Source organism: Mirounga angustirostris, unplaced genomic scaffold (genome assembly GCF_029215605.1).
Source record: "Mirounga angustirostris isolate CCGP_5_RB_7025 unplaced genomic scaffold, mMirAng1.0.hap1 SCAF_5, whole genome shotgun sequence".
Lineage (NCBI taxonomy): Eukaryota > Metazoa > Chordata > Mammalia > Carnivora > Phocidae > Mirounga > Mirounga angustirostris.
In genome coordinates this window covers 179,853,986-179,877,047 of record NW_026991713.1, presented here as the reverse complement: position 1 = coordinate 179,877,047, position 23,062 = coordinate 179,853,986, and the positions used below count along the sequence as shown (strand labels likewise).

General features: G+C 53.9%; 1 protein-coding gene and 1 non-coding gene across 3 annotated transcripts in view; both read left to right on the top strand.

The window, feature by feature from the left end:
- Positions 1 to 23,062, top strand: part of DNAAF5 (dynein axonemal assembly factor 5) — a 50,593-nt gene that overhangs the window by 12,625 nt on the left and 14,906 nt on the right. For both annotated transcript variants that reach the window (XM_045875954.2, XM_064593488.1), the window contains exons 3-8: positions 366 to 490; positions 891 to 1,009; positions 13,513 to 13,745; positions 15,076 to 15,288; positions 19,227 to 19,370; positions 20,897 to 21,065. In XM_045875954.2, the coding sequence (XP_045731910.1) occupies positions 366 to 490; positions 891 to 1,009; positions 13,513 to 13,745; positions 15,076 to 15,288; positions 19,227 to 19,370; positions 20,897 to 21,065 (1,003 nt within the window). The remainder of the gene's footprint in view (positions 1 to 365; positions 491 to 890; positions 1,010 to 13,512; positions 13,746 to 15,075; positions 15,289 to 19,226; positions 19,371 to 20,896; positions 21,066 to 23,062) is intronic.
- Positions 20,046 to 20,242, top strand: LOC123845176 (U2 spliceosomal RNA). The gene has a single exon (XR_006791005.1). It is a non-coding gene; the product is annotated as a U2 spliceosomal RNA (small nuclear RNA).

Here is a 23,062-nt window from a genome sequence, read left to right as displayed (position 1 = left end):
GCATGCTGACATTTCCTGGTGGCCTGCCATCAGCCGTTTAAACACCCACGGCGAGAGCGCCCAGCCTGGCCGGGAGGGTCCCACACAGAAGACTTCACAGGCGCCCCACGTTGCCCAGGGCAGCAGCGTGGTCCTGCGCTAGCCAGCAGAGGGTCAGGCCGCAGCCCAGGGATGTGAGCTCGCTCCAGCAAGACGAGGTGGCCCTGACGTTTTCTCCAAGCCCGAGTGTGGACAGCAGAGCTACTCTGGGACCTCAGGCCAGCATCTGGCCCCCATGGGTGTGCACGGCAGGCCCAGCGCCACCCTGCGGTTCGCCTCCGTGTTCTCGGTGCCCGGCTGAAGCCTCCCCTTGCCTTTGCGTGTAGGTGCGGCAGGCGGTGGCTTGCGTGGTGGGGGGCTGGCTGCTGGCCCTGCGGGACCGCTACTCCTTCTTTCACAAGCTCATCCCACTGTTGCTGAGCAGCCTCGAGGACGACATACCTGAAATTGCGTAAGTGCCGAAATCACGCTGGTGGTGGTGGTGCTGGGGGGACTGTTGGGCCTTCGGTTTTATGGGGCTCAGAAGCCTTAGCTGTCGCAGATGTGGGTCCCTTTGTTTCTGGATTGTCTGTCACTGAGAGCCGTGGTGGTTGCTCTGCTCCCGCAGGGTCTCTCCCGGAAGCCCACCTTGTCCCCTTGTTCACAAAGAAGGCTTCCTTGGTTTTTAAATAGCCTGTGTTTGTAGTGCTCGGGGCACACATGTAGAAATCGGTCATGGTCTCGTGCCGTCAGCAAAGGGCTCAGAAGCCCGACGGAATGCCCGGCCCCCACGGGAGAGACTCGGCGCCACGTCTGCAGGCCCCACCGGCTCCGCAGGACCTGCCTGCCCTGATGCGTGTGTTGTGCTGCAGGCTCACGGCCGCCAGCCTCTGGGAGAAGGTCGGCCTGCAGTGGCAGAGGGAGAACGAGGACGACCTCAAGGACAAGCTCGACTTCTCCACTCCCCCTCCAGCCCATCACCCCTCACCAGGTGAGTGCAGCCTTCCCCAGGTCTGCGAGGGGAGGCTCTCTGCTTGAGGAGGAAGGCGTTCCGAGCCGCAGCGCGGAGCCGCGGGGAGACCGGGCCCAGGCGGCATGCCAGCAGCGAGGCGCTGCGGGCGGGATGCGTGTCCCCGGCCTCCAGGGTCATTCAAGGCCATGGGGATGCCTCTGTGGTGCCCTGTCCTCCAGGCCAGCTTTATTCGAGGGAGCGTGTGGGCCGCCGCGGACGCACTGGGCTGTGTAGCATGCACAGCTGCCGCCGCCGTAAGATACAGCCCCTACAATTTGGGGCGAGGTGCGCACTGCGAACAGAGGCTCCCCCTCATAACCTTCCATCCTTCCCTCGTGGTGTTTCCCTGCTGTGCCTCGAGCACACGCGTGTGGCGTGTGCGTGTGTCTCCCAAGCACCTGAGTCCCATGTGAGCGGTGTTGGCGAGGAGCCCGCGGGACCCTGCCCCTCCTCCCTGCCCTGGGACCCGCACACCTTTCGTTTCTTCTGTTCTGGAAAACGCTTTCTTGTGGAGACGAGGCATCTCCCAGTTGCCATCTATCTGCCGAGTGTCTTCGTAGAATAAAACGCTGATGAGGTACACGCAGGCAGGGGCCCAGAGCGGCAAAGACGCACCCCATCAGACTGCGGCTGTGAGAGCCCGCGGCCGGGGCGCCGCACACCGCAAGGCCAGCATGGAGATGAGCGCTGTAGGTTGTGTTTGGTGTGATGTTGGCTTTGAGGCCAGCAGAGGAGCCCCGCCTCCCTGTTAAGCCCGCGAGTGCAGTGACTGTGATTCTTCCTGCTCAGCGTGTCTTCTCAGGTGGCCTCGCCTCCCACGCTGCACAGTTGGTCTGAGGGGAGATCACACATATTGTAGTAAAGGGACAAAAATTAGGTGCTAGCAGGGATAGTTCTCATTTAGTAAAGTCTGACAGCATAACGTCTTTTTAGAAACGTAGACCTTAGGGACACCTGGGTGGCTCAGTCGTTAAGCATCTGCCTTCGGCTCAGGTCATGGTCCCGGGGTCCTGGGATCGAGTCCCGCATCGGGCTCCCTGCTCGGCGGGAGGCCTGCTTCTCCCTCTCCCACTCCCCCTGCTTCTGTTCCCTCTCTCGCTGTGTCTCTCTCTGTCAAATAAATAAATAAAATTTTTAATAAAAAAAAAAAAAAGAAACGTAGACCTTAGACATAAAGGTTGCTGTGGTTTTATTTTTATTTTTTTTAAAGATTTTATTTATTTGAGAGAGAGAATGAGAGACAGAGAGCACAAGAGGGAAGAGGGTCAGAGGGAGAAGCAGACCCCCCGTTGAGCAGGGAGCCCGACGTGGGACTCAATCCCGGGACTCCAGGATCACGACCTGAGCCGAAGGCAGTCGCTTAACCAACTGAGCCACCCAGGCGCCCTAATGTGGTTTCATTTTTAAACATGCCCTCATTGCCTGTGAGGGAAGCGCAGTTCTGAGGGGGGTTCCTGCCCCGCCCGTGTGTGCCCTCTGCCCAGGGGCAGCGTCTCGCTGGTCTGCCCTGGCGGCAGCCTGTGCACTCTGCTTACGTATGGGCAGGCTCACCAAGGCTGGGATACGGTGACCGTCCTCAGATGTGAGCTCCGGGACGCTCCCTCCCTGGTCCTGGACAAAACCTGAGGCTCTCTGCTGATAGCACTCCACGAGTCGCCGTGGCTCTTTGCCCACACGTGGTCTGCATACACAGGGCTGTCCTCCTGCTGCAGAGACGTTTGTACCCGGTGCTGGCGTGGCCTTGGGTCTGCTCTCAGGTCACCCTGCAGAGTGGGGTGCAGGCTGGCAGCGAAGGATGAGCAGGCTCTGAAGGCTTGTTTCAGTCCAAGCAGAATGAATTTAGAATGAATTACAATCAGGTTGGCAGGATCGGGGTGCCTGGGCGGCTCAGTCGGTTGGGCATCCCTCTCTTGGTTTTGGCTCAGGTCGTGATCTTGGTCACAGGGTCAAGACCCACGTTGGGCTCTCTGCTCAGTGGGGAGTCTTCTTGTCCCTCTCCTACCCCTCCCCCCTTTCATGCTCTCTTTCTCTAAAATAAATAAAACCTCTTAAAAAAAGTTAGGATAAGCACTAGATTTCATTAGATTGTTGACAGTTTTCTCCTAAAATTACTTCTTTAAAATTTGAATTTTAAAATCTGAGTTTTCAGATTCTTTTTACACCATTTCACACGTCAGATTTCATCAGCCACTTCCTCAGAACCTTGCCCCTGGCTGCCTGCTTCTGCGCACACACACAAGGCCCCCCTGCCGCCCCCAGCTCGGCTGCCGGCCTCCCCTGGGGTCCTGCACTGTCCCCCATGCCTCAGCCACGCCACAGCCCCATGAGATAATCCTGTCAGTACCCTCACCCTTCGAAGGCAGAGTCTGACAAGCGCATCACTGCCTGACCACCGCTCAGTAGGATCCGGGGCATTCTGTCAGCCCCCGACCGTGCCCGGCCCCTGCTGCCGGCACTCCCTTCCCATCCTTCCCAGGATGTCGTCACACACACGGTGCAGGCCGCCCGCAGCCTGTCTGACTTCCAGCATTCAGCCCCTGAGGCTCGTCCGGGGGCCTGCCTTCCTGCTATGGGGAGCATTCCCTTCCGTGGATGCACGTGGCTTACCTCAGACGTTTGGGGCATTTCCAGGTTTTGGTGATTTTGAACAAGGGTGATCTAAGCACTTGTGTACGGTCTTTGTGTGAACTCAGTTCACTCTGGGTTAAGCCCCAGGGAGTGGGACTGCTGTGAACTGGGAGCTGCCTTTGTCCCGCTCTGGCCGGCTGCACATTTGTGTCCCACCTGCAGGGGGTGGGGTTCCCGTCGGTCCCTGTCCGCACACAGGGTGGCGCTAGGCCTGGTGTGTATGTCATGCGCTCACGTCATGTGCTTACGTCATGTGCTTGTCCACATCCCTTCCTCCGTCAAGCGTCTATTCAGACTTTTGTCCATGTTAAATTGGGCTGTTATCTTATGATGGAGTTTTGAGAATTCTTCATATGTTCTGGGTACGACCCTCTGTCGGATCTGTGTTCTGTGACCCTTCTCTTTGGCTGGGTTCCTTCTGATGTCCCCAGCTTACCGGCAGCCGGTGGCCCTGGCGGGACCTTCCCCCCACCCCCGCTCCCTGTGACTGACGTGGCCGATGACTCCCCTCCTGTTTCACGTGCCTCGCTCCCTGTCCCGATAGCATACTTCTCTGAGTGTGAACGGACAGACTTAATGAGGTGCACAGCTCATTGCTGCGGGGCCCGTGTCCTGTCCAGTCTGGGCTCGGTCCGAACACTGGGCCAGGAGTCTTACAGAGCCCCGTGTCCACTTTGCTGAGAAAACAAGGTGCGCGCAGCATAGACCATCATCTGTCACCACGCTGTTTGCCATTTGACAAACACAAGTTTCCTGTTCCAAAATGGAAATGAAGCTCCACTTTTAAAACTCAGCTATGTGTTGGGAAGATCGGAAGGGCGTCATTTACTGTCTCCGAGTCAGTCACTCCCTGAACAAAGTGCCCTTCTGGGGTAGAAGGGCAAGTTCATGCTTGGAGAGGATCTGCGCATCCGTTGCTGCCCGAACTGCCAGCAGCAGGATCAGGTGGTGACAGCGGGTTCCGGAGTCCTTTCTGCTAGAAATTAGCCTCCTGTTTAAAACTGTTTTCCTTGGTGATGCTTGAGTGAACAGGGAAGCACCTCTTCATAATGGTGAATGGCTTGCCAGATCTGACGCAAGAGAATAGAGTTGGTTTTTTGTCCCCCCATTTTAGGAATCAGTGGAGTTCCGTTTGAATAACTACCATTGTAACGTAGATCTCTTTCTTATGCCCTTCAGGGTTTTCATGTTCTCTTGAGAGCTCAGACCTGCTCTGCTTGTCTGTTTCATCCAAGTATTTGGAGAGGTAGAAGTTGTCAGAAAAGGTACATTGTGCAGAGGAGAGATGGGGGGATGGGTTTGCTCTGGGGGGAATCAAGTGAGGGTTTGTGGCATGAAATATTACCCATTTGAGCTAGCCTCGGGTACTAGGGAGCAGGGTAGCTCCCCGTTTGGTGCTGTAGGAGAAGGGTGGGGTCCCAACACTCAGAGGCTGCAGGCAAATCTGGTTTTCTCCTTATCAAGTGGTGAGGTGCCCAGGCCCAAAGGGGGCAGCGGCTTGTCAGGACCTGCACCCAACTGAGCCAGGTTCAGGTTCACACAGGTTCACGCAGCTTCAGGTTCTCCTTGGTGACCCTCCCTTACACCCTTCCCGATGTCCCCTGCCCCCTGCACAGAGGGGTCTCCATTTCTTCAGGGAGGTCAGTCTCTGGTCGTTTCTGAGATGCCTCTGCTTTGCAAACAGCTGGGGCCCTGTGCAGAACACCCAGTGTCATCCTGCCTATTTGTGGTGGTTTATAAATACACAGTACAGGGTAGGCCTGCCATCTAAGTTAGATAAACTTGGTAAAAACAAAACTGATGATCTGTTTTTCTGGTTGCAATTAAATTACACTTTGTCTAACTGTTCAAAAACCAAGCCGATTTAATGTTCCATATGCTTCTGGCCCAGCTTAGGGTTTGGTGTTGACCTCTCCTTGAGTTAAAACTCCAGTATGGTGGGGGGCGCTCTGGCCATTTGCAGACCACATCCCTCCCCTGGAATCAGGACTCATGTCAGGCTGCTGCTGTCTGCACCCGGGATGTCACCCCCAGGCCCGGCAACCCCCAGGCGGGGCTCACGCTCCTCATGACGGCAGGGGCTGTGCAGAGCTCTTTCAGGGGGTTCAGGCCTGCCTCGTGGGCACCCGCCCAGATCAGTGATAAAGCCCCAGCTGAGCTGATCGGGAAAAATGACCTTGGGAGGAATCAGGGGCACCTGAAGGGGAAGACAAAGCTCACCTGGGCTTTGAGTGAGGGTTTGAACTCTGACCCTCAGACCTGAGAGATCAGTTCCCAGAGCCTCTCTGCCTCCTGTGTATACAGACTTGAGTTTTGACACCCAGCTGGCTTTGACTTTCCTTCCCAACCCACCTTTACAAATGGCATCCCCCCTTTAGGTGACGCAGGATTGTCGTGTTGCTCCTGACCTTCACCATTGGTTTCTACCAAAGTTAAGCAATTTTTTGTTGCCATCGTATTTAATTTTGTTTCAATTATGAAAACAAATTGGCTTTACGAGTATTTGCGTCTGGTCTGCTTGTTGTAAGGTTGAGCAAGCCTTGTAACCACAGCTGGTTCTGTGGGGCTGAGCCAGCACACCAAGCCCTCTGCCCGCCCCTCTGCTGGCTTGTCCACTTGAGCTGTCTTTGCATGCTTGCTGCTTGCGGAAGTACTGCAATTATGTTTTCAAAGAGAAGATTAGTAGATAGTGGCTGAGTTGTAGTCTGGACTCTGGACACAAGAAGTTAATCATCGCTCAGGCCTCCGGCGCTTCCTTGGATTCCAGGACAAACAGAAACACTGACCTTGCATTGTTTCCTAAAATCAACAGTAATCACGTGTGGAAAGAGAACCCTCACACGTTGCTGGTGGAAAGACAAAACGATGCAGCCTCTTTAGAAAAGAGTTTGGGAGCTTCTTGAAGTGTTAAACATGCCCTCTCTGTGTGATCCCGTGACCCAGCTGTCCCACCCCAGGTAAACATTCAACAGAGATGAAAACTGCCCCCCCAAGGCGTGTGCATGCATGTTCACAGCAGCATCATTCATAGAGCCCCAGAGTGGGAACAACCCAAGGTCCAGCAGCTGGAGCCTGGATCAACAAGTTGCGTCTGTCCGTGCCGTGCTGCAGGGCTCAGCCGTGAATAGGAATGAAATTCGGATACATGCTGCAACATGAATGAAGCTCAGAAACATCATATTTAGTGAAAAAGCTCATTCATACGATATCTCTAGGAAAGACGGAACTGTAGGCAGGGAAGGCAGAGCCGTGGCTCCTTGCGGCGGTTAAGTGGTTGACCACGAGCAGCACGGCGCCCTGGTCGAGCTGGGAGTGTTCTGAGACTGCGTGTGCATCGACTCAGCTCACGGGGTTGAAAGTGGCTTCGACGACACATAGATCACACCTCAGTAAAGCTGTTTCTAAGAAACTCGCAGAGGCTGTGTCCGTGTTAGCGGTCTGTTGGTGTTCAGTGAGCGTTTCCTGGAGGCTCCCCAGCCACAGTACAGAAGACGGCGATTCAGTGGCCCCTTCCCCTGCCTGGGACTCAGTCTCCAGGGATAGCCCTCGAGTGATGGGTCTGGGAGCTGCTGCACCCTGAGGGTGCAGGTGCTGGTGAGTCCCACTGTCCGGGAACACGGACACTGTGACAGCGGGCTGCCGGAGGGGTGGTGGTTTTGGGTCACGTCTGGGTTGAGCATCTTGAATGTAGGAGCTGCTGAGGATAGGGCCGGGTCTGGGGCCACCCTGGCCACAGGCCATGGCTCGCCCGAGGTCTGTCTCGGGGTACACGTCTCTGTGCTTGGCCACCTGATGCACTCTGTGTCATTGTAATTTGATTCTGGATGGTTCTCGATACCAGTAAGATCCTTATCCGTTTGTACCTCACATTCTGTTTACTTCTGTTACCTATCCGCGGGGAAGCTGTGCTGGGGAAGCTATGCCCTCAGAGGGAGCGAGGCTTACTTCTGTCAAACTGATGATTTTGGGAATTACTGCTTTGGAAACTTCTAGGTGCCAGTTTGAATTTGCCTGAGGAACCGAGCTGTTGAATCAGCCTGGCGTTCACGATCCCTGTCTGTGTCTGAGCACGGCCTTGACCTAAACGTAAACAAAGGAAACACCGGCTGTCCCCCCGCTTCCCAGAAGCTCTCCCAGGATTGGGAATTGCTGCCGTGACTCGTGTGCAAGGGTCATAGCTGTTGACAATGCAGAAGCTGCCCGTGTCCCTGGGCCTGGCGAGCACCCCGTGTACCACGAAGACCTGCCGTCACCAGAGCTGAGCCACGTGCGCTGCGGGGAGAGTGATGGGACCAGCCAGGCCCAGAGGCGTGTGCCCTTGTTTCTGGATGCAGCAGCCGTAGTAGTGGTGTATCCATCTACACCCCAGGGCCGTCTGCCCAGCGCCCTGGGGGGCGCAGTCACAGAACTATGGGCAGGGTGGGATCCCCGGGCAGCTTAGCTCTTTATTCTCTTTGGAACTATTTGGTTGGTTGGTTGTTTTTTAACTTTGGTTTTGCATTACTTTTTTGGAAAGAAAAGCAAAAAAATCTTTTTCTTAAGTAGTGCTGAGTTCATACCCTGCTTGTGGGCAAATAAATACGTGGAGGTAGAGGGATGCAGGTAGACATAGGTAGATGGGGCAGGCTTCCTGCATGTCGGAACACTGAGCGTGGCCTCTGACCATTTGTAGGATTTGTCCAAGTTACCAGAAATACGCAAACAGACGTAGGTATGAAGATGTTCGTCATAGTGTTAATTATAATACTGAGAGTCCACAGATTATAAAGCTCTGTTCTGTTAGCTCCTTAAAATCATACCCTGGATTCTTGAGTATTCTTTTGGTGCAGTGCTGACCGAGAGCGGTGACAACGTCCTCTGCCGTCGGGACAGTTCTGCGGAGCACTTCGTGGGACCGGGGAACTGCATTGTGATGTGTTTAAGCTTGATGAGCCTCAGCCCTGTGTGGCTAGCAGCTGCCGTGCTGGAAAGTGCACCTCTGGCGTCTAGAACGGGGGGCAGCTCTTCCTGTAAAGGACCGTACGGTCGGGGTGTCCCGTGTAGGAGGCCACGTGTGTGTCCCAGCTGTTTCACCTGCTGGGGTGGCGTCCCAGGTCCTGGACAACGGTAACTGAGCAGGTGTGGCTGCATCCCACGGCCACTTGATTCCCAGAAACAGGAGGCAAGCCAGGTGTGGCTTCTGGGCCACCGCTTGCCGACCCCAGGTCTAACACAATATTGTCATTCCCGCCCCATTACGTAGCACGGAACAGTGGGCTTTAGAACACACACGTGGCAAGGCCCCGTGTTTCTTTGCAGTTACCACGTAGGCCCTCGTGTCCCCAGGCTTGTGCCACCAGCCGCCCTGTTTCGTGTCCCCTCGTCCAACAGACTTGCCACGGTGGATACGCCGTCAGGAGCATAGTATTGTTTGCTTGTTTGTTAACAAGTGCATGTAAACAGCCAACGTGGAATCACTGGAACTAATTTTCTAACATAGCATAAAAATAGAAAAGTAACAGGGAAAAAATGAAAATGGGGTCTCATGGTAAAACTGTTGCTTTTACTAAAACACCCTCTAAACTCTGACCTGTCATAGTTTCATTTCTATATTTAGAGTTTTTTAATTAAGAATTTCCTGTTTTTATTTTAATTCTGGTGAGTTAATGTACATTGTTCTTTTAGATTCAGTGTATAATAGAGGGACTCCACACTTGCCTACATCACCCAGTGCTCATCATCAAATGCACTCCTTAATCCCCGTCAGATGCAGACACCCGTCCCCCCCCCACCTCCCTTCTGGTCACCATCACTTTGTTCTCTAGAGTTAAGAGTCTGTTTCTTGGTTTGTTTCTCTTTTTTTCCCCTTTGCTCATTTGTTTTGTTTCTTAAATTCCACACATGAGTGAAATTATATGGTATTTGTCTTTCTCTGACTGACTTAACTCGCTTCACATAATACACTCTAGTTCCGTTCCTGTCATTGCAAATGGCAAGATTTCATTCTTTTTTTATGGCTGAATAATATTCTAGTGTGTGTGTGTGTGTATATATTGCATCTTCTTTATCCATTCATCAATCAGTGGACACTTGGGCTGCTTCCATAGTTTGGCTATCATAGATAATGCTGCTATAAACGTAGGGGTGCATGTCTCCCTTTGAATTAGTATTTTCATGGGGTTTCTTGGTAGATACCTAGTAGTGCAATTGCTGGGTCGTAGGGTATTTCTATTTTTAATTTTTGAGGCATCTCCATACAGTTTCCAGTTTGCATTCCCAGCAACAGTGCATGGGGGTTCCTTTTCTCTGCATCCTCGCTGATACCCACTGTTGCTTGTGTTGTTGATTTAGCCATTCTGACAGGTATGAGGTGGTACCTCATTGTGGGTCTGATTTGCGTTTCCCTGATGATGAGTGATGTTGAGCATCTTTTCATGTGTCTGTTGGCCATCTGGTTGTCTTCTTTGGAGAAATGTCTGCTTATCTCTTCTGTCCATTTTCTTATTGGATTATTTACTTTTTGGGTGTTCAGTTGTATCAGTTCTTTATGTATTTTAGATACTAACCCTTTATCAGAGATGTGATTTGAAAATATCTTCTCCCATTCAGTAGGTTGCCTTTTAGTTTTGTTGATTGATTTCCTGGCCTTGCAGAAGCTTTCTATTTTGGGGTGCCTGGGTGGCTCAGTTGGTTAAGCATCTGCCTTCGGCTCAGGTCATGACCCCAGGGTCCTGGGATCAAGCCCGACATTGGCCTCCCTGCTTGGCAAGGGAGCCTGTTTCTCCCTCTCCCTCTTCCTGCTGCTGCCCCTGCTTGTTCTCTCTCTCTCTCTGTCAAATAAATAAAATCTTTAAAAAAAAAAAGAAGAAGAAGAAGCAGCAGCAGCTTTCTATTTTGATGTAGTCCCAGTAGTTTATTTTTGCTTTTGTTTCCCTTGCCTCAGGAGACAGATCTAGAAACATGTTGCTGCAGCCATTGTCAGAGAGTTTACTGCCTGTGTTCTCCTCTAGGATTTTTATGGTTTCAGGTCTCACATTTAGGTCTTTCATCCATGTTGAGTGTATTTTTGTGTATGGTGTAATAAACTGGTCCAGTTTCATTCTTCTTAATGTGGCTGCCCAGTTTTCCCAACACCATTTGTTGAAGAGACTGTCCTTTTCCCATTGGCTATTCTTTCCTGCTTTGTCGAAGGTGAATTGACCGTAGAGTTGTGGGTTCACTTCTGGCTTTTCTGTTGATCTGTGTCTATTTTTGTGCCAGTACCTTGGAGATTTTGATGACTACAGCTTTGTAATATAACTCGAACTCTAGAATTGAGATGCTTCCAGCTTTGCTTTTCTTTTTCAAAGTGGCTTTGGCTATTCGGGGTCTTTTGTGGTTCCATACACAGTTTAGGATTGTTTGTTCCAGCTCTGTGAAAAACGCTCTTGGTATTTTGATAGGGATTGCATTAAATGTGTATTTTACTTCGGGTAGTATAGACATTTTAACAATATTCGTTCTCCCAATCCACGAGCATGGAGTATCTTTCCATTTCTTTGTCTTCTTCAATTTCTTTCATCTGTGCTTTCTAGTTTTCAGAGTGTGGGTCTTTCACGTCTTTGGTTAGGTTTATTCCTGGGTATTTTATTATTTTTGGTGCGATGGTAAATGGGATTGCTTTCTTCATTTCTCTTTCTGCTGTTTCATTATCAGTGGACAGAAATGCAACAGGTTTCTGTACCTCGATTTTGTATTCTGTGAGTTTACTGAACTGGTGTATCAGTTGTAGTTTTCTGGGGGGAGTCTTTTGGGTTTTCTACATAGAGTATCATGTCATCTGGGAATCGTGAAAGTTTCACTTCTTCCTTACAATTTGGATGCCTTTCATTTCTGAGGCTAGGACTTCTGGTCCTATGTTGAAGAACAGTGGGGAGAGTGGACATCCTTGTCTTGCTCCTGACCTTAGAGGAAAAGCTCTCCGTTTTTGCCCATTGAGTATGATGTTTAGCTGTGGTTTTTCATGTATGGCCTTTATTATGTTGCAGTATGTTACCTCTAACCCTACTTTGTTGAGGGTTTTAACCATGAGTGGATGTTGTACTTTGTCAGATGCTTTTTCTGCATCTATTGAGAGGATCATATGGTTCTTGTCCTCTCACTTGTTGATGTGATGTATCACGTTGATTGATTTGCAAATACTGAACCACCCCTGCAGCCCAGGAATAAATCCCACTTAACCATGGTCAATGAGGTTTTGTGTTTTTGTTGTTTTTTATTTTTGTTGTTTTTTGTTTGTGTTTGTTTTGTTTTTTTAGAATAGGAGGATGGGGGTGGTAACGGGAGGGGCAGAGGGAGAAGGAGAGAATCTTCAGCAGGCTCCATGTCTAGGGCAGAGGCCAATGCGGGTCTCATTCTCACGACCCTGAGATCATGACTTGAGTCAAAATCAGGAGTCGTCCCATCAACCAACTGAGCCACTGAGGCACCCCCATGAGTGTTTTTAATATATTGTTGGATTCGGTTTGCTAGTGCTTGTTGAAGATTTTTGCATCCAATTTCATCAGGCATACTGGCCTGTAGTTCTCTTTTTTCTTTTGTGGAGTCTTTCTCTGGTTTGGGGATCAGGGTAATGCTCGCCTCATGAAAGTTTTCCTTCTGTTTCTATTTTTGGAATAGTTTGAGAACTGAGTTTTGATTTTTGAAGATCAAACCTTTTTTTGTAGAAATTGACAAACATTCTGAAATCACCTGGAAACACAGAGGACCTAGGGCCACCAGAACTTTGACAATGAAGAGCAAAGTTGAAAGGCTAACACTTCCTTTTTCAGAGTAACCCGCAGAGCAAGAGCACCGGACCCCGGTCCGTGTGGGGCTCGTGCACAGAAGGCAGTGGGAGGGAGGTCGAGCATTCAGAAGCAGATGCCCACGTCCGTGGACAGCTGGTCTTGGACAGGCTCCATGACAGTTCAGTGGAGAAAGGATGATCTTTCGACACTGATCACTAAAAATGAATAAATAAATTTCAAAAACAATCCAATTTCTTAGTGGGCAGAAAGGTTTTTTTAGGGCACCTCACCAACAGAGATACAAATGAGGACATCAGGGAGTGAGTTGAAGCCAGATAAGTGCCACGCAGCTTCTCAGTGGCTTTCACTGAGGATGGACCACGGAGGCACGGTTGAGGGCATGGAGGAGCTGAGCCCCTGCCCAGGTGGTGAAGACAGGAAACAGGGCAGCCACTTTGGAAAACCGCTTGGCAGTTTCTTCAATCAAACGCTGCCTCCTGTAGAGCCTAGTGGACGCAGCCTTGGGCACTCACCCTCAGGAGTGGCCGCCACATCCACACAGGCTTGCGTGCGGTGCTCGTCGCAGATTTTTTGGGAACAGCCCAGCCCAGGAAGCAGCCTGAGGTCCATCAGCAGGTGGCAGACAGGCAGAGGGATGAAGGCACACCTCCATGCGGATGGCCCTGGGATCACTTTGCGGGGAAGGGAGCCGGGCAGACTCGAGTGTGAACCTCTCGGTTCTGCCCAGAGACGGTCTGTCTGTAGTGAGGGGAAGCGGAGCGTGGTTGTCTGGGCGGGCAGGGAGTCCTGGGGGTGCTGCAGGGGCACGGGAAGCTTTGGGGTGATGGGTGCATCTGCATCCTGATTACAGTGTTGATTCGAGGTGTGTCCGCGTGTCAAAACTTATCAAATTAGGCAGTTGGTGTATTTTATTGTGTGTCACTTACACATCAGTCTCTGACACAAATTTTAAGCTAAATGAGGACACTGTGGCTTCATTTCTGGCCTCAGAATGTCCCTTAAATGAGGGACATGTGATGAATCCACTTCCCCGGGATTCCTGGAGGTTCTCTTTGTGAATTTCCGGCTTCTTCCCTCCGCCTCCAGAGACTCGCCCCGTGTTGGGCTGCCGGGAGCTCGTCTTCAGAAACCTCTCCAAGATCCTTCCCGCCATCTGTCACGACATCACCGACTGGGTGCCGGGGACCAGGGTGAAGGCCGCGCAGCTGCTGGCGGTGTTGCTCTTGCATGCGGAGGACCACAGCACGCAGCACCTGGACACCATCCTCCGGGTGCTGCCCCGCGCCTGCGCCGACGACGACCCGGCCGTGGTCCGCAGCGTGAGTCACCCCTTCCTGGTCACGTTGGTTGCGCTGTAGCTCACGGGTCGTAGAGTTCACTCGTGTCCGCGCGTGGGTCTGCGGGTTCGCGTAAGTGTGAGCAGCTGTGGAACTGCCGCCACAGCTGAGGTAATGTTCACGTCGCCCTGAGAGCCCCTTGGGTCTTGGCATCCTCTGCCCCCCCGCAGCCCCCGCCCCCCAGATCTGTCTCCTGTACCCACGGACGGCAGCATGTAAAGGTCACTCTTCAGGGGATCGAGCCCCCCGCTCCTCACGCCTTCTCTCCGCTCGAGCAGGCGGGTTGGGGCAGGGCGCCAGCGCGCTTCTGACGGACTGTCCCTGTGAGCCTGGCCGGGGCAGGCGGGGCGCCTCCCTGGCTCTGACGGCACTCGCGTGCCCACGGGCTCTGCGGGGAGAGCCAGGCAGGGGCTCCCGGCCCCAGTGTGACAGCCGGTGTCTCCTTGCTGGTTCTCGCTGCCGCCCACCAGCTGGCCAGCGTTAGTGCCACCGCCTGCGTGGACAGAAGCCGGTGAGCCTCAGCTAGGTCTGCTGCTCCTGTCCTGTCTGCCCCAGGAGCTTGGCCCCTGGACGCCTTTGCTGAGCAACGGGCCACGTGGACCTCACTTTGGATGTGCATGGGCATGCTCACACCTGCCCGGAGGATGCGTCATGGGGCCCGTGACGGTGGCCTGGCACACTGGGGAACGTCCCCATGTTACGTTATTTGGGGACGTTGTATAACTGGAATCATGCAGTGAGTGCCCTTTAGAGATTGGCTAATGCCCGAGGCCCACTGTTCTGACTGCCAAGTGGTGCCCACGGCGTGGAGATGCCAGCGTGTGGCCATTTTTTTGTTGTTGTTTTTTTTGTTGTTGTTAAGATTTTATTTATTTGATAGAGAGAGACACAGTGAGAGAGGGAACACAAGCACGGGGAGTGGGAGAGGGAGAAGCAGGCTTCCCATGGAGCAGGGAGCCCAATGCGGGGCTCGATCCCAGGACCCTGGGATCATGACCTGAGCCGAAGGCAGACGCTTAACCGACTGAGCCACCCAGGCGCCCCTGTGGCCGTTTGCTTATAACAAGCTTAGGTCACTGGCAGCAGATGAGGGGCGTGAGGCCCTGTTAGGATGTGGCCCTCCTGGGAACCAGCCCCCTGAGGAAGCTCTGAGGGCCGTGGGGATTTCCTGTTGCCCACACGCTGGGCAGACCTTCACTCAGGGCGGTGCGCTGGGCTGCAAGCGCGGCAGGCAGATGCAGGAGTGCCGAGGGCCGTGTGGTGGGCCCCCCAGGGCTGGGGCAACCCGTCAGCCTCCTGCCTTCTCTCGCAGTGCACCAGATCTGCAGAGCTGATTGGGGTGTTCGTCAGCCCAGAAGTGTTTCTGAAGCTGATCTTGTCCACGCTGAAGAAGTCGCCCTCCGCCTCCGGCCTCCTGGTCCTCGCTTCTGTCATCCGAGGCTGCCCTAGGGAGGCCCTCCAGCCGCACCTGAAGGTCATCGCCGCAGAGCTGGCCCGGCCCCACATCTGTCAAGGGTCTGAAAACGTAAGCTGTGGGAAGGGAGGAAGGCGGAGCACATGATGAGGTTAACCCTTCGTGCAGGGGAGGTGGGCGGCACCCCCTGCCCCCGGCTTTCTACACATACCTGTTGACCAGTATTGGTAGATCCCCACCATCGGAGATTTCCACCCGAAGGTACTGTCATTGACACCGTCTTGTCTGGAGACCTGCGTGCCTCCTGCTCTGTCCAGTTGGTGGGCATTCACGTTGAAACTAAACACATGGAAAGGGCAGGTCCTGCCTCACGCTGGCCGCCCACCACATGCCCAGCGGCCACTGTGTGGGACAGTATGGGATAGAGCAGGTTCATGCCGGGGACGGGCTGTGGGGCCACAGCGCTGGGGCTCACATGGTCAGCACCCTTCCTGCCCCCACCGTCGGTCCTCAGCTCGTCACCACCACAAGCTGGTTCTTTGCTCGTGTCCCTCGGCATTGTCATAACGTGCTCAGAACAAGCAAGCTGAGCTTGCTGAGCTCGGCTGGGAAGTGGGTATGGGAATCCACACGTGGCTACTAGGTATTCGCTTTATTCTACATCGAAACAGTCTGGGTAGCCAGGCTTCGTCATTTGGAATAATTTATAATTGTTTGCTATTGAGAAAAAAGTAAGGACTTTGTTTTTGTTTGGCTGTGACAGGCTTAAACCCTGTAACCTTAGCACTGGGTGTGGCCCTCCCACTCCTCTGTAGGGAACGGGGTTCTGCACCAGCTCCTTGTCTGTCCCCCGTGGTGCAGGCTCAAGGCCCCGCAGCCGCTGCTGGGCCATGACTGACCCGGGGCTGGGGGACCAGCTACATCTTCGGGCACGGCCAGGTGAAGGACTCATCTGGTCCTTCTCTGGCTTCAGGTGGCAAGGTGGTCCCGTTACGGTTGCAAACGCACTGTCAAGGCCACTCAGAGCACAGCGGGTGGGAAGGGGGGCTGAGGTATCAGAGAGGGAGTGTCGATGAACTGTTCTGCCCGCTCTTGGTGCTTTTAACAGATTTCACCTTTTCCCAAACCTGTTTTTAACGTCATCATCAAACCCATGTGAATTCTGCATTTTTACTCAGGGTGGCTTGGAAATGATTCTGATCCCTCTACATAGATTTGTGAGCCAGAGCTTTCTTTTTCCTAAAAGGCTAAATTTGAAATTTTGCAAACATGCTTAAATACAGATCTTACAAGTTTTATAGGCAAGAAAATATAATTTTCATGTCTTAGCATATTTATAGAAAAATTTAATCTCTTAATCCACAAAGTTCAGATTATGCCTTTGGCTCCTCATCTTCCAGTTTTTTTGAGGAGGAATTTCTATAATGATTTGTTTTGTTTTGTTTTATTTTGTTTTTTTTAAGTAGGTTCCGCGCCTAGCGCAGAGCCCAACGCAGGGCTTGATCTCATGACCCTGAGGTCATGACCTGAGTGAGCTGAGATCAAGAGTTGGTCACTCAACTGACTGAGCCCCTGTAGTGATGTTTTAAACAGAGCGTGATCACACCTAGTGTCTCCCCCAATGTGTTCCAGGCTCGGGCTGAGGAACCAGCCGCAGTGAAAACCCAAGATGCGCATTCTGCCCCTTTCCTCACAGACTCAAACGTTTAGCAAAGGGGACGAACACTCAGGTTTAGGCACAGGCACCAGACGCAGCCCTGTTCTCCCCGGGGCAGGAGAGTCTGGTGCAGCCGTGGTGACGGGAAGCAGCGCGAGCTTTCTGCAGTCCTTCCCCAGGAGCTGGGAGGACGGGCTGCGGACGTCTTTCAAGAACACACTGAGGCGTAGAAACTCCCCGTCAGCCAGACAGAGGAGCCCCGAGGGCACTGCCGGGCCGCTCCGCGCGGGGCCTCCTGTGCTGCAGGGAGGGGTCGAGGCAGGTGCCTCCCCAGTTGTGTCTAGCCAGTGCTGCACCTGGGACTGAGCTGAGGGAATCGGATCCTTTCCTTTGAAATGTCTGTTTTGTGACAGGTAACTGAGCTGAGGAAATAGTTTGATACCATACGAATAGCTCATTTATTCCTGCTGAACGAGCAGAAACCAGGAGTGTAGGGGCACGGTCGCCGTAGAAACGTCAGCCTCTAGCACTTTCTCCCATAAAGTTTGACAACCTCAGGTGACACTGAGTTTCAGGAGCAGAAACCAAGACATCACTTTGGAACCTGTCGCCTCCCCCCGCCTCTGTGTCCCTATGGGGTGCAGGTGAAGGGAACATTCTCTGCTTAAGTGGGAAGAACTCCATGAACGCTGAGGCCCAGTTTCGCAGAGACGGTGCCGCACTCCCTGCATGAGGCTCCTCACTGGCTCCGGGTCCGGCGCACCCCACGACCGCCAGCCCAGACAGCCGGCCCACGCTAATGGTGGCTCACGTCTCAGGAGCCGAATCCCTTCCTAACTGGAAGTGATCCCTCCGTAAGCGTTTAGTATAGACCGTTCTAGAGATGAGCTGAAATCACGTCCTCAGAAACTGGGTGGCTGCCCGTCCGGGTCTAAAAGAAATCGGGCCGTGGGACACGTGAGAATGTGAATTAAACCCTGGCCTGGCTTCCCCGGGAGAGCTGGATGCCATCGCTCGAGGCCGCCTCCCAGCCTGCATGTGAGCGGCCGGGCGTGTGTGGGCCGCACTCCTCTGTGATCCAGCGTGAATTCTTGGTTTGAAGTCCCGCGATTCATGTCACTTGTGCATGAGCCACAGAAGTCCAGAACCGCCTGTGCGCGGGCCCTTGTTAGTGAGATTGCGTGCGGCGTGTACAACTTCAGTGTCAGCCCACTGCTGCGTGACCGCCGCCCAGCCTTTCTGTCCTTTGTGACACCTGTGTGAGGCTCACTTGTGGAGGGACATATCTGAGGAGCGAACATGGACCTGGGCATAAGGAGTCCTGCCCCACGGTTGATGAGGCTGAAGTCCAGGAGGTGAGCGGCTCGCTGGATGGACCCGGCTGAGGTGCCCCCTGTTGTCGCCGTCCATCAGCAAGCATGTCCTGAACCACAGAACTGTATTTATTTATTTTTTAAACTTACTATTACAGAAAAACTCAGAAACACACAGCAGTAGAGAGAATAGCAGATGAAGCTCCACATGCCCCCACCCGGCCTCAGTGGCCATGGGCTCTGGGGCTCCTGTTCTGTCCACTTCCTCCACCTTTTCTGTTACCTTGGGGGCGGGCTGGGAGGCCTGAGTGTTTGCAGGTGACTCCAACATGCCCTGTCATTTCCCTTGTGAATTTTATGGGATGTGTGGCTAATGCGTAAGAACTTCTTTAAATGTAACCGAGAGGCTGCTAAGCATTTCTTTCTCGGGCCGTGTTCAGTTTCCCCTGGAAAAGAACACCATGAAAGTTTCCATGAAAGAAGGTGCTCCTGTGGTCCGTGTATTTCAATCTGTGGCCCTAGTGTGCTGTGTCCTGTCGGTGTGGGCCCTGGGGCAGGAAGAGGGAGCTGGGAACGGGTGCGGCACAGGGGGGCCCTGGGGCAGGGGGGCAGGATGGGGGGAGCAAGGGGGAAGGGAGCAGGGGGGCCCTGTCGTGGGGGTGGGGAGACTGGACCTGGGAGGTGGGGGGGCAGGGTAGGGGAAGGGAGCAGGGGGGCCCTGGGGTGGGGGTGGGGAAGCTGGACCTGGCAGGGCAGGGGGGCCCTGGCGCGGGGGTGTGGAGTAGGCTAGACCTAGGGGGGGCAGGGGGGCCCTGGGGCGGGAGTGGGGAGGAGGCTGGACCTGGGGGCAGCAGGGGGGCCCTGGTGTGGGGGTGGGGAAGCTGGACCTGGGGGGTTGGGGGGGCAGGGTAGGGGAAGGGAGCACGGCAGCCTTGGGGTGGAGGGAGGCAGGACCTGAGCAGAGGGGGGCAGAGGGTCAGGGGGGATGTCGGGGGGCCCTGGGGTGGGAAGGGGGTGTTGGCAGGGGTCATGTGGGTGGGGGCAGAGCTGGCTCACAGAGCTCCCTGCTCTCTTCACAGCACCTTTACGGGGAGCACCTACTGCTCTGCGTGCGGACATTGGTTTCTGTGTGCCGGGAAGACTGCAGAGGGTGCAGCTTACAGCTCATGGAGGTGCTGGTGACCGTCATGGCCCTCTCGGGTGCCACGGGCCTCAGCGACAAGGTGAGGCTGCGGGGAACCCCTCGCTTTGCTGTGTGGGTGATGGAGCTCATGCTCAGGAAGGTGCTCATCTCTGAGCAGATGGAACCACCGTCTAGAAATCCTCCTGCTCTGGAGTCCAAAGCCTCGGGCTCACCTGACTCAGCTGACTAGCAAGGCAGAGGAGTGTGTAGGACATCTGGGATGAGTTGCTCATGAGGTGGCCGTAGGCGTGCCCAAGATTCTGGAAAAGCCCCAGCTGCCTGTTTATCGTTGTGTCGCAGAGGTCACGACAGCTGCCAACAGGCGGACAGGACAGAGCCCGTCCTCACCTCCGGCCTGTGGTTAAACACATATGTGACCGACAGCCCAGAGGGAAGATAACGTCATGATTTCCTGTCTAATCACAGGCCAACTTTGCAGAAGTACTTGTGTTTTTTCCCCTCTTGGTCTGAGCTTTAAAAACTGATGTCCAGGTTCCCTCGGGCTCTGGGACCATCAGGAGGCTGGTGTCTCCAGGAGAGTGTGGTTTTCCCTCTGGCTCTCTCTCGCCAGCCGCGGGCAGATCTGGGGGCTGACCCGCATGATGGAGAGGCACCCAGGCGCGTCACGGGACCCCGTAACCAGGAGGCCCTCTGCCCTCCCTCTCCTTTCTTGGGCCTCCAAACTTTGTTTTCTCTCTCTAAAAACAACCTTTCCATCGCTTCTCGGCCTTTTGACTAAGATCAAGCAAGTGTAGTATCTGTTCTTACCAGTTTAATATCTGATATGTTCTTTATCCGAGAACAATATATATTGAATGGATTCTTGGAGCAGGGAGATGGAATAGGAGCTTGCTCCTTCCACTCCACGCATCGACCTGGTATTGCAGTACTTCCAGGAACGGTGCACCCCCACCTAATTTAAAAAAAAAAAACTTTCCAAAGGGCACATATCTTAGCCGGCAACTTGTCAGTACAGAGCCACAGACAGAGCTGCACTCCTGGGACCCGAGCGAAGGAAACCTGCCAGCCGTCAGGTTGCAGGCTGGGAGGTGGCTGCCGGCCTGTGTCCTGTCCCCTTGCCCTCTGTTCCCCCAGAGGGCAGTTGTCTCCACCGGAAGGCCCAGTCGCAGGGTGATCTCGGGCCAGCATTGTGTATGTCTGCTCATTCCAGTGCCCTGCTGCCACCTGGTGCCCAGCTCTCCTGCTGCAGAGGGGAATGCGGACCCCAGAAGAGGGTGGTCTCCCGGGAAGCCTCCTGTCCCCAGGTGCCCCGGCATCGTGCAGAATGGAGGCACGGTGGCTGAATCTCCCGTAAACGCACGTCTGTGTGTTTGTTATTTGTTGTCCAGACGGCATTGACGCAGAGTGCACAGTGGCTGTCAGTCGGGCACCTGCCGTCCTCACCGCAGTAAGCCCTCCAGGGGCTGCTCATGTCACGCTTCCTCACCGGTGGAGTGTTCACGGTTGGCCTGAGCTGCTCTCACTCTCTGATGATGAGGATGGGTCTCCACTGGGGCTTTTAAGCCTTAAGAGCGGGGTTTCCCAGCCTATGGCTCACACTTGCAGGTTCAGGAGACCATGGACGCACTGGCCGCGGTGCAGGATGTGGACGGCAGCCAGGATCTCTACCGAGAGCACGTGGGCCCCCTCATGGAGTGGGTGGCGGCTTCGCACCACGACTGGACCGTCCACTCCGTGGAGCTCCTGCAGTTCAATGTCGTGGTCACCCACGCAGGTGAGTTCCCGCCACGCCCAGACTGGTTCAGGCCACGCCAGGAGGCTCCCAGCTGAACCAGGAGACCACAAGCCAGCCGAGCCAAGGGTGACTCAGTCTCTCCCGCCCATGGGAACCAGCATTTTGAGAACTGAAACCTTAATTTTAAAAACGCCAAGAACGTTATTTTTGAAGACTGTATGTAACGGGGCTCTTCAAAGTCTGCCAGGCATATGGTTTTGATGTTAAGCCTCGAAGGTGTGATTCCTCAAGGCCTCCTCCTGTGTAGCCGTGTTCTTGAGGTACGCCTCAGCGTCGTTGAACTTAGCACAGCAAACGGGGATTCTGTGTGGGCCTCCAGGCCCGTCCCTGCCAGGCCACGGGGACGATGGAAGAACATTTCCTTGGGCAAAGCTCATGCTCACACTCATGCCTGCTCCCTGCCTTGTAGAAATTCCTCTCTCGGACCAGTCGTGGAGAAGGTTTCACTGGACATACTTCATTTTAAAAGATGATTCTTGAAAAAAAACAACAAAACTTACTCTCAGACCCTGATCAGCAGCTTCCCTCCCCAATTTAGAAAGCAGCCAGAGGCTGCAAACCCACGTGCCGTTGGGGCTGATCAGGAAAAGCTGGGCCATCGGCCACAGCAGGGGGAGCAGATGGCCGGGGGGGGGGGCGGCCACTCTGCACTTTACCTTCAATGAACCAAGTGTTTTCTCAGAGTGTAAATATAGTGTATTTGCTCCCTTTGTTTGAAAGCATCCTGTGTGTTCTGGAGGGGTTCATTTCCAGGTGCCCCGTGACCCTGGAGGTGCGGGCATGCCCGCACACGCCGGTCGTGGGCGTTGCTCTTCAGCTCTCCAGGTCGATGCAGTCCTTGAGGACTTTCTGCAGGAGCTCAGATTTACCCATCTTTTTATACCGTTAGTGTGGACAAACGCCCTGCAGTTTGGATGGGTTTTTTTTTCGCCTTATTTTTGCAGAGAGCGTTTAAAAGACTTGACCTGCTAAAAATGACGCGTTTTTGGTGCCCAGCTGGTAAAGAGGAGACCGTGCGTGAGCTAGAAGTGTGTTTACAGGAGGGGCAAGAGACGTTCACGGAAACCCCTCTGTCCTTTTGCTGGTGCATTTTCTCTGTGTTTTGTGAAAAAGCAGGAGATTGGTAACTACTCCTGAATGACCCCACCCTCCTCCTCCAGTGAGAATCCTACGGACCTTGGCCTTCTGTGCGATATTGAAGGAAAATACACCACAGGGACTGTGAGCACTCGGCGCTCGCCTGTGCTGGATGTGTCCTGTGCCTAGGCCACAACGTCCTGTCTGGTTTTGTTTCTCTTTCTTCCCCGAAACCCACACCTGGCCTCAGGTTAACGAAAGGCCTTGCTTTTCCATCTTTTTTTTTTTTTAAGACTTTTTTATTTGACCCAGAGAGAGAGCACGAGCACAAGCAGGGGGAGAGGCAGAGGGAGAGGGAAAAGCAGACTCCTCGCTGAGCCAGGAGCCCGCTTCAGGGCTCGGTCCCAGGACCCTGGGATCATGACCTGACCTGGAGGCAGACGCTTCACTGACTGAGCCACCCAGGCGCCCCTTGCTTTTCCATCTTGCAGCTTTGACGCCAGGTTTGAGTTGGAGCATCTGAGAAGACCCCAGTTGCTTTGCTTGTTCTCAGGCTCGTGGCAGAATGAGCAGGGTGGCCTGGAGTGGCCCTGTTGGTTGTGGAATGCCGGGGGGGCCTGCCTGGGGGGCGGCGCTCCATGACCCGTGTCCATGAGATCAGAGTGCGTGTCTACACCCCGGGGACTGTTTATTCCAATCACGACTCTGTGATTCCAGATACTGAGGGTCATTCCGCATGTCTGCGGCCCCCGCTAGCTTGGGGAGACCTGCACCAGTGCCCACCCAGCAGCAAGCTTGAGAAGAGCGATGGTTGCCAAGTGTAGGGGCAAATATTAAACACCTTACGTGTTCTGAATAATTTATTTGGGTTGATGTTTAAAATATTGCTTGACTTGAAT